The sequence below is a fragment of the Euleptes europaea genome, chromosome 20, assembly GCF_029931775.1.
Source record: "Euleptes europaea isolate rEulEur1 chromosome 20, rEulEur1.hap1, whole genome shotgun sequence".
In the NCBI taxonomy this organism is placed as follows: Eukaryota; Metazoa; Chordata; class Lepidosauria; order Squamata; family Sphaerodactylidae; genus Euleptes; species Euleptes europaea.
In genome coordinates this window covers 23493222-23507611 of record NC_079331.1, presented here as the reverse complement: position 1 = coordinate 23507611, position 14390 = coordinate 23493222, and the positions used below count along the sequence as shown (strand labels likewise).

Here is a 14390-nt window from a genome sequence, read left to right as displayed (position 1 = left end):
TTTCCAAACAGGTCCATTTCGTTCCATGTGCAGGTCTTCCTTCAGCCCAGGGCTTGGCTAAACTGTTCGTCACACACGTCCTCAGGCTACACTCGATCCCGAGGAAGGTCCTCTCCGACCGGGGGGTCCAGTTTGTTGCCAAATTTTGGCGAGCCTTCCTAAAGCTAATGGGGGTGGAGGAACAGGGCCTTTCTTCCGCCTATCACCCCCAAACGGATGGTCAAACTGAACGAGTAAACGCGGTGGTAGAATGTTATTTGCGTTGCTATGTAAATTTCCACCAGGACGACTGGGTCGACCTGCTGCCATTTGCCGAATATGCGTACAACAATGCGCCTCATTCCTCTACCGGCTTTAGTCCCTTCCAAGTAATATACGGGACGGAATTCGGTCCTTTCGGTTCCGCCCCCGTCACGCCAGATCTCCAGTCCACCCCTGATCTTCAGGAGTGGATTCAGGTAGTCAAATCTACCTGGCCATGGCTGCTCAAAAATCTTGAGAGGGCAAAAAGCAAGTACAAGGAACAGGCAGACAAACACCGGTCTCCGGGATGGGAACTTAAGGTGGGGGAGCAAGTCTATCTGTCCACCAAAAACCTCCGCTCTCTTCGTCCCTGCAAAAAACTGAGCGACCGTTATGTGGGACCTTTCCCCATTACCAGAGTAATCAACGAGGTTACCGTGGAACTGGAACTCCCAAAGACCCTCAAGGGGGTCCATCCAGTCTTTCATATAAGCCTCCTCAAACCTTATGTGGCAGCTCCCCAGTTCCACCCCCCTCCCGCACATGAGATTCCTACCGTGGTAGGGGGGGATACCCATTTGGAAATATCCAAGGTTTTAGATTCCAAATGGAAGAAAGGGAAACTGTTTTACTTTGTTCGTTGGAAAAACCTTGGGTCCGCTCACGACGAGTGGGTGGCCGCACCCCACATGGCGGCCCCTCGCTTGATCCGAGAATTCCACCTCGCTTATCCCGATAAGCCTCGCCCTCTCGAGGACCCTGGAGGGGGGCCTTAAGGGGGGCAGAATGTGAGGGTCTCTGTCTATGTGTCTCTGCTTCCCATCACCTGCTTTGTTATCAGTGAACTCGTAAAAGCAGTTCACACCTTCTGGTCTCAGGCGCCAGGCCTGATTGCCCCAAGTATCTTCCCCCCCCGCTGTTCTTCCTGTCAGTACTCCCTCAGGCCGATGCGGCCTTGGAAGTGTGATAGCTTCACCAGACTTCCTGGGACTCGTCTGATGTTTTGTATTATGCCAAGCTTGTAACTTCCCATAACAATAAGTGTGAACCCCAGTGCCCCAGTGCCCTGGAGTCAATATATTCTGTAAACCCAAATAGCCCCTCACTTGCAACTTTCTACCTGTGCCTGTCTCATCTCCTGATGTCTTCAATAAATCCTTTGTTTCTTTACCAACGTCTGAACATTTGATTTGGAGAAGCAAACTCAGAGAGAGGGGATCTCTCACAACTTGGCTCTCAAACAGGCCCCCTTTCCCTTCCACATGCCGTTGGCTGGGGATGTGAAAGAGGATAAGAGCCAGTGGTAGAAATCCAGCCCCTTTCTCAGCCGAGCCTCCTGCAAGCATTTAACGACGGCTTGCAGGTCACCAAAGAATTTTCCTTCTTGGCTTGAGGGGCGGCTGCTGGGCCTGTAAAGTCAGAGAGCATATTTCACCGGCTGCCTTTGAATGGAGATCCAGGGCCGGTCTGGTCGGCTAAGTCTTGTGGTATCAGGATTTTATTTATTTCATGTATACCCCGCCTTTCTTCACAGTGGGGACCCAAAGTAGTTAACATTGTTCTCCTCTCCTCCATTTTATCCTCACAACAACCCTGTGAGGTAGGTTAGGTCCTAAGGGTACTCAAGAGTCTGGGAGGCTATCCATGACGCCCCTCAACAGGAGGGTGCCCGTCTTTTTCTTTCTCTTTTCTTGCACGCTCCCCAATGAAACAGCGAGTTTCTTCTGTAGTTTTTCTTTTAATCCCCCATTCCCAACAAATTGCTTCAGCCTCTCTGTCTCCATTACAGGAAACTACGATCTGTACAATTGGGGGCAACAACACTGACTACCGCAGGACACCTTCGGATGAAGACTTGGGCCGCCACCCCCAGCTGGTAGGCAGAGTCTTCCGTCTACGAAGTGGCTGGCAAAGGAGGGGAGGATAAGTGGGTGGGACTGTTTTGGGGGAGGAATGATCAAAGGGCCCAAGTCTGACATAATCGTGGGGTGCGTGCGGCAGTGTCTCAGGCAGGGTTCCCATCCGCCAGACAGTGGCTGGAGATCTCCCGCTATTACAACTGATCTCCAGGCGAGAGAGATCAGTTCCCCTGGAGAAAATGTCCACTTCGGCAACTGGACTCTATGGCATTGAAGTCCCTCCCTTCCCCAAACCCCGCCCTCCTCAGGCTCCACCCCCAAAATCTCCAGGTATTTCCCAATCCGGAGCTGGCAACCCTAGTCTCAGGGCATCCCCCAGTTGCATGACGCTATCCGTATAACTCCAGGTTGGGAAATTTCTGGAGATTTGGGGCAGGAGCCTGGGGAGGGTGGGGTTTGGGGAGGTACCTCAGTCGGGAGGGGATGCCATAGAGTCCACCCTCTAAAGCAGCGATTTCCTCCAGTGGAACTGACCTCTGTCGCCCGAAGGCCTGTTGTAATTCCAGGAGATCGCCAGGCCCCACCTGGAGGCTGGCAACGCTACCCTAGCTAGTTCCATCCCTCAGTCGCTCGGGGGGAAGGGGTGCAGCTGGCTCATTGCGCCCCACCCACCACGTGGCTCCTTTTTGCTTTCCAGAACCACAGTAATTCTGACGTGATCTTGATCGAGTGCAGCGTGACACTGGCTGCTGGTGAAGAAGTGAACTTCTGCCTACGCGGCCATCTGTGGATGAAGTCACTCCGAGCTGTACGTGCGGGTTTGCAAGCTGGGCGTCCCCCTGGAGCCCCCAGCGCAAGCAGGGGCCGGCGCCACTGAGCCCGGGCCTCGGCCCCTGGGCTGGATTTTCTCCTTCCCCGCCAATTTATTCAGCTGCTGGTTCTTCCCCACCCAACTCCAACCAAAACCCCTCCCCGAACTTGTCCTGAACTGTGAAAGTAGCATTTTTTCCATCTTCTGAGCACCCCTACCAAAATTGCTTAATTTCATCAACTTGTGAATGAATCAGGCCAACCCCTCAAAACAGCTGCATCCCCTTTCACACTACGAGGAGCGGCGAATTTAACACTTAGCTGGCTTAAAAAAAATGGGATGGGATGGGGTGGGGTGGGGTGGGGTGGGGGAAGGCAGCTCTGCTAGCAGAATGGCTCCGTGGGATCCAGCTCAAAGGCAACAAACAGTTGGCCTGTGGAACTGCCTGCCACTGGAATTAGCTCCTTAGGCATACCTATGTTGGTTTGTTCTGGCCAAATAAAACAGAAGCCCAGTGGCACCTTAAAGACAAACCTAATACATTTAGATTGTCTTTACTAATAAATTTAACTAACAAATGTTTAAGGTGGATTAGTAACAGAATCCAGCCTCCTAAGGCAGGGGTCGGCAAACTCATTAGTCAAAAGAGCCAAATATCAACTGTACAACGATTGAGATTTCTTTTGAGAGCCAAATTTCTTAAACTTAAACTATATAGGTAGGTACACTGTTTATTAACTTAATAAACTTTAATTAAAGTTTTAAATCTTAATTAAACTATAGGTACACTGAATAAAACTTGATATCATACTTAATAGTGATCTTATTTATTGATAAAAATTAAATTGTAAGTCCCTGCCATTTCCCCCTCCCCGTCAAGAGTCCTCGTCTGGAGGCCTGGTCTACTGCCATAAAAGCCTATTGGTAGACCTGGCCTCCGGCTGAGTCCCATTGGGAGGCCAGGTCTACCCATTGGCTTTCTTGGCAGTAGACCTGGCCTCCGGAGGCCCATAGAAGCCAATTGGTAGACCTGGCCTCTGAAGGGGGACTTTTCCCCCTCCTCGGGGTCCAGGTCTACTGCCAAGAAAGCCAGTGGGTAGACATGGCCTCCCAATGGGACTCAGCCGGAGGCCAGGTCTACCAAAGGAAGCCCGCCACGCCCAACAGCTGATAGGCGGGGGGGGGCAGGAACCGCCGAGCCGCCCGCCCAGCAATCGCGAGGCTAGAGGGGGACCCGGCCATTCTCCACAGCGTGGGGGGGGGGGAGAGAGACAGCGCGCCCGCTCGCCCGCTCTCTCTCAGGTGCGCCGGCTCCGCAGCTCGGCTGCCGGCGCAAGCGGGCGCAAGAGCAGGGGCTCTGAACCAGGTTCGGAGAGCCTCACTCAGTGGGCCAAAGAGCCACATGCGGCTCTGGAGCCGCAGTTTTGAGACCCCTGTCCTAAGGCCATGTCTCTGGAGGCCCGTGTATGTTGTGTTCTCTAGGGCAGGGGTCCCCTGTGTGGTACCCGTGGGTGCTGTGGCACCCGCCAAGTTTTTTAAGAAAGTGGGCGGGGCCCAGTGGTGCTCTTACCCAGCAAGGTTTCTGATTGGCCATTGGAGAATTGATTCACGGTGTGGATTTTTTAAAAAGTTGCTTTGGCAGCAGCTGCCCCCACAACGCAAGGATCTTCACTGTGTGACTGAACAGAAGCCCTGGCGGCAGCCATTTTGTACCTGGCTCCGCCTCCTGTAGCAGCCATTTTGTGGCCGCGCCCACCACACCGTGTCAGAATTCCAAATGCGCCCGCAGGCTCAAAAAGGTTGGGGACCCCTGAACAAGGGTGTCATTTCCAAGGTGTACAGGAAAAATATATTCCTGCTCTTCTCAACCCTTTAGCAAAGGGGTAGGGTTGTCAACCTCCATGTACTAGCTGGAGATCTCCTGCTATTACAACTGATCTCCAGCCAGTAGAGATCAGTTTCCCTGGAGAAAATGGCCGCTTTGGCAATTGGACTCTATGGCAGTGAAGTCCCTCCCCTCTCCAAACCCCGCCCTCCTCAGGCTCTGCCCCACAAATCTCCGGCTGGTAGCAAAGAGGGACCTGGCAACCCTACAAAGGGGGCAGGTCTGTGGCTAGGTTAGTTCCTTCTCAAGCAATCCCACTTGCTCTGAGCAGGGAGGAGGGCCAACCTGGAGGTTCCTGCTGCACCCCAGGACTCACCCGGGCCTCTCGCTGTTCAGGGGCTTCTGCTTCAGCTGACGAGATTGTTCCCCGATCAGCAGGAGGAACGGGACTCGATGGGATGGGACAGAACGGGTCGTTCTTTCTTTGGGCTAGAACCAGCGGCCCATTGAGTCCTGTCAGATGCTGGGATACTGTGCCCAATTAATAAAGTGATGGAGGGGAACAGTCCTCCCTCCTCCGTGTCATTCATCCCCTGGTCAACCTGTCACATTAGACTTTGCCATATTTTTGGACTTGAGCCAAACAACAGGTAGACCTTCCAGTACTACCGATGTTGTTGAACTGCTTGTTTTCCCTGTCACAAATTATTTGTGCAAAATGCAAGGGCCATGCGCATCTCCTGCACTCTGTGGAATAATTGGAAAAGAATAAGCCGTGCAGTTGTTTTTCTCATCCAAGGGGCTACGCTGGGTGTCTCCTTCTCCCCACCACGTTCCAAGTTCTTTCTGTCTTGTCTTACCCAGCTGAAGTTCAAGTCCCTGAGATTCGTGATCAACGCCGCCTTGCAGAGGGGGTTCCGCAGTGCCTTCGTCTTTCGAGAAGAGGAGCCCAGCCGGCAGGTGAGGCCTTGGAACAAGTTTACCATTCCTACTTTTTACCTCCTGGTAAGCAAGTCTGGGGTTGCCAACAACCTGGGTGGGGAGTCCTGACCCTTTAACAGAACCTTAATGTGTGGTGAGATTTTTCAAGGCATGGAGCTAAATAACATCACCTGGTAAATAATATCCCATTAAGGCTCTGTTGCCCTGGCTAGCCCAATCTTGTCAGGTCTCAGAAGATAAGCAGGGTCAGCCCTGCCAATATCCCGGTTGTGTCATGAGGTGAACTGCCTCAGCTGTATCTTTAAAAATAGAAGTAGTAATTTATGCACAAGGTGTGCATTGGTGACTTTAAAAAACCCTCCCCCTCCCTTACTCTAGCAACTGATGGTAGAGGCAGAAGGAAAGGGGTGGAGGACCCAATTCTTCCCAATCCCCCCACCCCGGCCGTGCTTGCAGGTCTCTGCCAGTGTGGCTCAATAGCCACAGCTTGCAGCTGGTTGCCCGCTGGCTGATCTGCTGCCTGCACCCTCCTGCCTCCAGGCAAAAGTCCCAGGCCTTGGCACCCTCTGATGTGGCACTTGTAAGGATCCAGGCTGGCAGGATCCCAGGAGGAAGCTGCCTAGTGCCTGGCTTGGCAGGTTGGCTTGGAGCTCAGCAACACCTGGGAAAATCCCCTAGGAGACAACACAGCTGCTGCTGATGTGCTGTCTTTATTTTCATCCCATTCCTCCATGCAGGCACACCAACGGAAAGCAAAACGGAGCGGGTTGGATCCCGTGCCTCTCTTAGGCCAGACTTTTCACCCACAGAGAAAGATTTCCTTCAAGCAAAGGGAAGACTTCTGCATTTGGAAATGTCACTCTCTGCCGAAGGAAGTCTTTCTCTGTTTAGTGGAAGACCGTCACGGGGTCTAGCTGAGAGGAAGGAGATCATGGGCTCTCGCCCAGCAATGAGCCAATCTCCTGGCTTTGCTCCGGCCAGCTCCTTTGCTGTGGAAGGGCACAATGAGAATGGAGAAGATCAACCAAGCCCTGTTGGGATCCACATAAAGGATTCCATTGTACCCCTCCTGTTGAAAGTCCTGTTGGTGACTTGACCCCCATAGCCAAAATTTGGCTGATGGGCCTGTAGGAGGAGCCAGAAGGGGGCACGAGCTGAAGGCACACAGGGCTGTGCTGAAGCCGAGCCATTCTGGATCTGGCCTGGGCCTCCAGTGCGGGAGACCTCCTGTGTGCCGTGCAGAATTGCTCACACTACTGAACATGTGTGGCTCGTGCAGCCGTGCTTTTGAATTGCTCTCCAAGCATCTCTGGGAACCTGGCCACTCGATCGGCACCTTGGGAGCCCAGCATCATTTCTGGGTGTGCTTCCTTCGTGGTTTCCAAAACAACAGGCTGGCTGTCCTTGTTAAGACTGTAGAAGCTCCCGGGACCTGGTGTTTTGCAAGACCTGGATGGGAATTCAGAGACAGCGCTTGCAACCCAGCCTAGCGCATGTGGATTGAACATGCCACAAAATCTCTGCCTTTTCTACAACCCTCCCTGGTCTCTGTCCCTTCTGAGACTCTTCTGTGGCTGCTTCCTCCTCCTCTTGTTCCTCTGGACCATCCCCTTTCCCAAACCTCCTTCTCAGTGTTCTTGTGGCTGCCTGGCCCTTATCCCAGATCAGCCATTGGTGGCCAAAATGCGACATTAAGGCAAAGACTGACAGAGGCTTCACTATAGAGGATGGTGCCAAATTCATAGTAGAGTTGGAAGGGACCGCCAGGGTCATCTAGTCCAACCCCCTACACAATGCAGGAAATTCGCAACTACCTCCCTCCCACACCCCCAGCGATCCCTACATCATGCCCAGAAGATGGCCAAGATGCCCTCCCTTTCATGATCTACCTGTCATAGAATCAGCATTACTGACAGTTGGCCATCTAACCTCTTCTTAAAAACCTCCAGGGAAGAAGAGTTTACCACCTCCCAAGGAAGCCTGTTCCACTGAGGAACCATTCTAACTGTTGTTTTCTGTTGCCCCAGAAGGTCAGACAAGAACCAATGGGATGAAATTAAATGAAAAGAGTTTCCGTCTAGAAATTAGGAAGAATTTTCTAACAGTTAGAGCGGTTCCTCAGTGGACCAGGCTTCCTCGGGAGGTGGTGAGCTCTCCTTCCCTGGAGGTTTTTAAGCAGAGGCTAGATGGCCATCTGTCAGCAATGCTGATTCTATGACCTTAGGCAGATCATGAGGGGGAGGGCACTTTGGCCATCTTCTGGGCATGGAGTAGAGGTCACTGGGGGTGTGGGGGGGTAGTTGAGAATTTCCTGCATTGTGCAGGGGGTTGGACTAGATGACCCTGGTGGTCCCTTCCAACTCTATGATTCTATTCTATGATTCTTAACGCCAGCCTCGCCCTGAGCGTGTTTTAGGCAACACAGATGACAAGAACAGATGGTGTGCACATTTCAGCCAGTTGCAACTTCCTAAGAAATAAACCCAGCAACTAAAGTGTAGCTGCCAGGTAGTCTTCTACCACCACCACCACATCTTAGAGTAAATTTTTACAGAAATAAAGGATATAATAAATCATCTATGTAAATAAAGAACTGATAGGGACAGTGGTGGTTTTTGAGCACACTTGTTCTGGCAGAACAGGAAGAAATTGCTAAATTCATATATGCAAATGCTGCAAAGAGAAAAGTTGTGTCTTTTTATGTCTTTATGACAAACAACTTTTCTAGGAAGTCCTCCCGCACCATCACAAAGGGTGCTGTCACCCTCTACTGGTATAAGCCAGGAGAGCATGTCTATCTTACACATGCTTTTACAGAGGTTCCCAAACTGTACTCTGTGAAGCAGTTGGTGCTCTGTGAAACATGTCCTAGTGCTCCGTGAAGAGATTGGAAAGAAAAATACTACTATCATTCAGTTAGTTAGTTAGTTAGTTAGTTAGTTAGTTAGTTAGTTAGTTAGATAGATAGATAGATAGATAGATAGATAGATAGATAGATAGATAGATAGATAGATAGATAGATAGATAGATAGTTTATTTGCGGCCCTTGGCCAGATAAAAACAAGATACATGGACTAAAATGGTCTTACCGACAAAGGTTTACAGTCCAAGTCTTAAGTCACTTAAAAAAAAAAAAATAACATCCAAGTTACATCTGCCATTTCGACTAAGAGACTACTCTGTGGCAACGAATTTTCATTGCAGCCGTACAAACGTTTGCTACCTGAGAGGTGATTGAGGGATTATCTCCTTGTAGGAGCTTTTCTATCTTTTCTCTTTCCCTGTCGGGTCCCATTCTCAGTATGAGGGGCTCAATAAACTTAGAACGGGGTATAGTGTAAAAGTTACAGTTCAGGAGAACATGTTCAGTGGTTTCTAAATCCCCGGATTTGCAGGGGCATAGTCTCTCTGCCCTGGGTATTTTCTTCAATTTCCCCTCTAACATAGCAGAGGGTAAGGCTGCGCACCTAGCCAAGGTAAAAGCCCTCCTATATTTGTTTATCTCTAAGTAACGGAGATAGGCTGCCGGTGCAAGGATAAATTTGGAGTGGGGGGGGAGCCATAAATAGGGGCACTCTTGCTAGATCTACTTGTCGCTCGATATCTTTAACCCTTTGGTTTATAGTTGACTTAGCTTGATCCCACCCTAACTGAAGTAGTGCTAGGGGGGTAAAACCCAGGTTATTTAGTTTGTCTTCAATGGCTATTATCCACTTTGACCTAAAGGTATCACAAAGAATCAGTGGAAGAAGATCCTTGGGATTGAAATTAATTTTCAGCCAGAGATAAAGCGAGGACAAGACAACCCTTGCCTCCACCTTCATCATGCCAGTTTCTAAATGGTTCATAGCATTTGATACACATCTTGGCAATTGCAGGGCAGCTCTAAGAAACTTGGATTGCACTCGTTCCATGGGAATAAGACATGAGGGTGGAGAGTCAAGTTGTGTTCCATATAACATTTGTGCTAGAGTTTTCGCCTGAAAATGTTTAAGGGCGGCTGGAATATAGTGTGCCCCTTTGGTCTGGAGAAAATTTATTATTGAACGGGCTGATCTTTCCCCTAAATTGGCAACATAGGTATTATGGGCCAGCTTGGAGCCAGATGGCTGGATTGTCGTTGCAAGATATTTGAATTGGGTTACCTGTTCCAACCTAGGGCCATTTATGCTCCACCTCCTATAATTAGGGCGATTACCAGAAGCCATTACTTTTGTTTTGACATAATTAATAGTCAGGCGTTCCTTCTGACAGAGCGTTCCCACTCTCACTAGCGCCCTCCTTAGGCCAACTGAGGTTCTTGAAAGAAGTACCGTGTCATCAGCATAGAGCAGAATATGAATATGCCTGTCCGCTAGTTTAGGTGGATGTAAATTTGGTGTGTTCAAGGAACTATGTTATTTATATAATAGGCAAATAGCAGGGGGTCGAGTAAACAGCCCTGCCTAACTCCTCTATAGGTGTATTCAGTTTAGTATATAGGTGCTAGGTGAAAATTAGTGCTCCGCGACGAATTTCTCTCCTGAAAAGTGCTCCATGACTCAAAAAGTTTGGGAACCTCTGCTTTAGAAGATAGTTTCAGAGGGTAACGTCTGTGTTGGTCTGCAATAGAACAGCTAGCTTCGAGTTCAGTATCACCTTGGAGACCAACAAGATCTTGAAATCATCAACGCTCAAACGTTTATACCCTGAAAATCTTGTTGGTCTCTAAGATGCTCCTGAACTTGAATCATGCTTTAGAAGAGTGGAGCGTGGACTCCAAGCAAATATCCTGAAAAATCTCATCTTGGAGAGGATCATTCCATTTTAAGAGCTTGCTGCTGATACCCATACTTTGATTTCTGTTGCAGATAACGTTTGAAATCTCCAAGCTAGAGGAGTCTCACATCCCCACCTGGATCATCATTGGGAGCACGCTCGGCGGCCTCTTGCTGCTGGCACTTCTTGTGCTGGCACTGTGGAAGGTAATGGCACCCCCTTGGGTGTCCTGGCCAGGGTCACACCCACCACGTAAGAAGCCCCTTTCCCGAGAGACAGAATGGGGGTCCTTTAGCAACATTCAGATTTTTAAACACAGTGGCTGGTTTGGTGGTGGAAAGCGCTGTTATATTGCATCCACTTCTGGTGACCCCGTAGGGTTTTCAAGGCAAGAGAGGGACAGAGGTGGTTTGCCATTGCCGGCCTATGAGTAGCAACCCTGGACTTCCTTGTTGGTCTTCCATCCAACTACTAACCAGTCTGGACCATCCAAGTCAAGGCAAGAGATGTTCAGAGGTGGTCTGTCATTGCCTTCCTCTGCATAGTGACCATGGGGCTTCCTTGCTGGTCTCCCATCCAAGTACTAACCAGGGCTGACCCTGCTTAGTTTCTGAGATCTGACGAGATCGGGCTAGCCCGGGCTATCTAGGTCAGGGCCTAATAATTGTGTGGCATCAAGTTACAGCTGACTCACAGTGACCCCGTAGGGTTTTCAAAGCAAGAGATGAAGAGAGGTGGTTTGCCATTGCCTGCCTCTGCATAGCAACCTTGGTATTTCTTGGCGGTCTCTCATCTAAGTACTAACCAGGGCTGATCCTCCTTAGCTTCCAAGATCTGATGAGATGGGGCTAGCTTGGGCCGTCCAGGTCAAAGCATGGCTGGTTTGGGGTCCTCTTATGTCACTTGAAGTTTTGGTCAGCAGGTCAGTTCAAAGACTGCTGCATTCGTGGGATCCACCGCTGGGTGGCAAACCATACTCCGCTTGCTCCCTGATGGAACTTCATTAGCCCAGAGGGGGCTTTCAAGTGGGTGCTGCGGGACCCTCTCCTCAGCCCAGGACCCTTCAACATTTTTATCAGTGACTTGGATGGGTGGGGAGAGGGAATCCGTGTTGCATTTGCAACTGACAAAATCTAGGCAGGATAGCTAAAACCTTAAAAAGGCAGAAACAAAATTCAAAATCTTGATAGGCTGGAAAGGTGGGCTAAACCAAAATGAAATTCAACAGAGACCAATACCAAGTTCTGTATTTAGGCAAAAGGAAATCGAATACACAGATAGACGATAGGGGGATACTTTCCTTGGCAGCAGCACATGTGAAAAGCAGCTCACAATTGCAAAGGCTCACAAAGCGAACGGGAGCTGGCAGAGTGACGCAGCTGCAGAGGTCATGATGATATATATCCAATATAGAATCATAGAGTTGGAAGGGGCCATACAAGCGATCAACCCCCTGCTCAATGCAGTATCAGCCTAGAGCATCCCTGACAAGTGCTTGTCCAGCCTCTGCTTAAAGACTGCCAGTGAGAGGGGAGCCCACCACCTTCTGAGGTAGCTGTTGAACAACCCTTACTGTAAAAAGAAAAAAATCCCTAATATCCAGCCAGTACCTTTCCTCCTGTAATTTAAGCCCATTATTGCGAGTCCCATGATCCTCTGCTGCCAACAGCTCCCTGCCCTCCTCTAAGTGACAGCCCTTCAAATACTTAAAATTTATTAATCCAATATAATATTCCAAGACATGGGAAGTAAGAGTTCCACTCTTCTTCATGCTAGGCAGACCTCACGTGTGGCCAGTTCTGGGTACCACACTTTAGGAATGATTTAAACAAATTGAAAAGGCAAAGACTTGTTCTCTGCTGCTCCACCAGGCAAGACTAGATCTAATTGTCTTAAGTTACAGGAGGGGAGATGTTGGTTGAATGTGAGGACAAACTTCCTGACCAATGGATCCAGTTGAGGGCTCTTCCTCAGAAGAGATCTTCAAACAGAGGCTGGGATGATCTCTTTTTTCCTTCTTCTTCTTCTTCTTTTTTTTGCACTGAGTCAGGGGTTGGACCCTTTACCTAAAACAACCCTTCCCAACCCTGTGGTTGTAGAGAATGGTCCAGTAGACACTCAGAGCTCACAAAGAAGCTAGAACCATCTTGTGGGATGCTATACAGCTGTTGCCCACCTTCTGCTGCATTGGCACTGCCAAATGCCGCTGCTGGGCATTTTACACAACTTAGCCTCAGAAGTTCCCTCCTCTTTGAGAAGGGCCTGATCCAGCAATGCTGAGCCTTCTTGCCTGGCTAGATTGTGTTGTGTCCTGTGCTAGTGGCGGGTGCCATGTGAATCTCCCCCTGTGCCTGTGACAGTCCTTAGACATTTGCTGCAAACATTTGATTTAAAGGGATTCCTTCCCCCTCCCTTTCTAAATGCTAGTTTTTCTCAAGATGGAGAAATATTTCTTCACCGCCAAAAGAGTGTTGTTTACCTTCCTCCCAAGTGCTACTTTTCCATAGTCGTGATTTTGCAGCTATTTTTATTTTTGAGCAATTGGCACAAAGTCCGTGCTCCGCTGGTAAGAGCACATTGCTGTAGCCAAGCACCTGTTCAGTATGCAGAAACATCTCAAGTTCACAGTCTAAGGGAGCAGAATGAGGCAAGACCTCTGCCTGAGGCTTTGGCTGAGGAGTTCTGTCACCCCACCCAAGGCATGCCCTTTGCCTGCAGTGGCAGCAGAAGGGAGCACACAACGGCCAGTGCCGTGGGGTCTGGTCTCACACCTTGTGGGCACTGGTGGGGGTCTGGGAGGTGTAGCCTCTGCCCGCCTCCTCCTCCTGTGCTGGCCAGGAGTAGTCTGAGCTCCTGCATTGTGTTTGGCCACTGCCACCTTGTGCCAACCAAAGCAGCTGTTGGCGCAGAGAGCTGGCCCTGCTTTGGAGAGCGGCTGGCAGAGTCGATGGGCTGGGCAAGGTGGATCCCAGTGAATCAGATGCAGGATGAACCTGCTTCTTACCAAAGCAAAATATACCTTTTAGCACAATGGTAGATTCATCTTTCAAAAATCTGTCAGTAAAACAACCCTCGTCCCAATCATGATGCACAACAGCCGCTTCTCTGATTGGGACTTTGAGCGCTACTACCCCAAGCCTTTGAAATAACCATGGGGATTTCCCCCCCCCCTCCTATTCCTACAGCTCGGTTTTTTCAAAAGTGCCAATCGCAAGAGAGACCCAGCGCAAGACCAGAACTCCAAAGACTTGGACTGACGCCTCCGGATCCCAGAGGAAAAGATCTGTTACTCCTCACAGCCAAGTAGGGATTGGGGTGAAGGCCTCTATTTGCATTGATTGCGCTCCAGAGGAACTGAATTGACCCTGAGGGCAAACAGAAAGACACAGCCTGCTAAAGCTACCTTCAACCCAGTTTTAACTGCTTCCTTCTGCCTAGGACAAGGGCAGGGAGGGCCAATTAACAGGGCCAAGGAGACCCTGCATGTTTTCCCAGCAGCAGCAACAAAAAGCCAATGCTGGCTTCACAAGGCAGACCAGTATTACAGCACAGGAGTTCTGGGCGATTGTCAAACCTCTGGCAACAGTCTGGTGTCCTTCTACAGCACAATTGCCCCTTGTGTTTGAGGACACGACACATGCGCTTTCCGCTCGCATCCTCACTGGGGAAAACTTTGCATCAGAAGAGGAATATTGCATCCATGGACTTTTCCCCAGCAGCTGTTGCAGCAAACGTGGAACTTCTTTCTTTCTTTCTTTCTTTCTTTCTTTCTTTCTTTCTTTCTTTCTTTCTTTCTTTCTTTCTTTCTTTCTTTCTTTCTTTCTTTCTTTCTTTCTTTCTTTCTTCCATCCAAGTTCTCCAAGGAGAAAGAGTCTTACTGGGATGTTCTGTACACACAGGCCTTCCAAGAGTTGAGTGTTAGTGCAGTGTGCCCTAGACATATATGGAATCA

At 49.7% G+C, this 14390-nt stretch overlaps 1 protein-coding gene across 1 annotated transcript in view; it reads left to right on the top strand.

Annotated features, from left to right (window-relative positions):
• The window catches only part of ITGA11 (integrin subunit alpha 11), a 132791-nt gene extending 119075 nt beyond the window's left edge, over nucleotides 1-13716 (top strand). Inside the window, exons 26-30 of the mRNA XM_056865758.1 lie at nucleotides 2033-2119; nucleotides 2800-2910; nucleotides 5603-5698; nucleotides 10531-10644; nucleotides 13624-13716. Coding sequence (XP_056721736.1) covers nucleotides 2033-2119; nucleotides 2800-2910; nucleotides 5603-5698; nucleotides 10531-10644; nucleotides 13624-13695 — 480 coding nt within the window. The 3' untranslated portion in view covers nucleotides 13696-13716. The remainder of the gene's footprint in view (nucleotides 1-2032; nucleotides 2120-2799; nucleotides 2911-5602; nucleotides 5699-10530; nucleotides 10645-13623) is intronic.
• The last annotated feature ends 674 nt before the right edge of the window (nucleotides 13717-14390 follow it).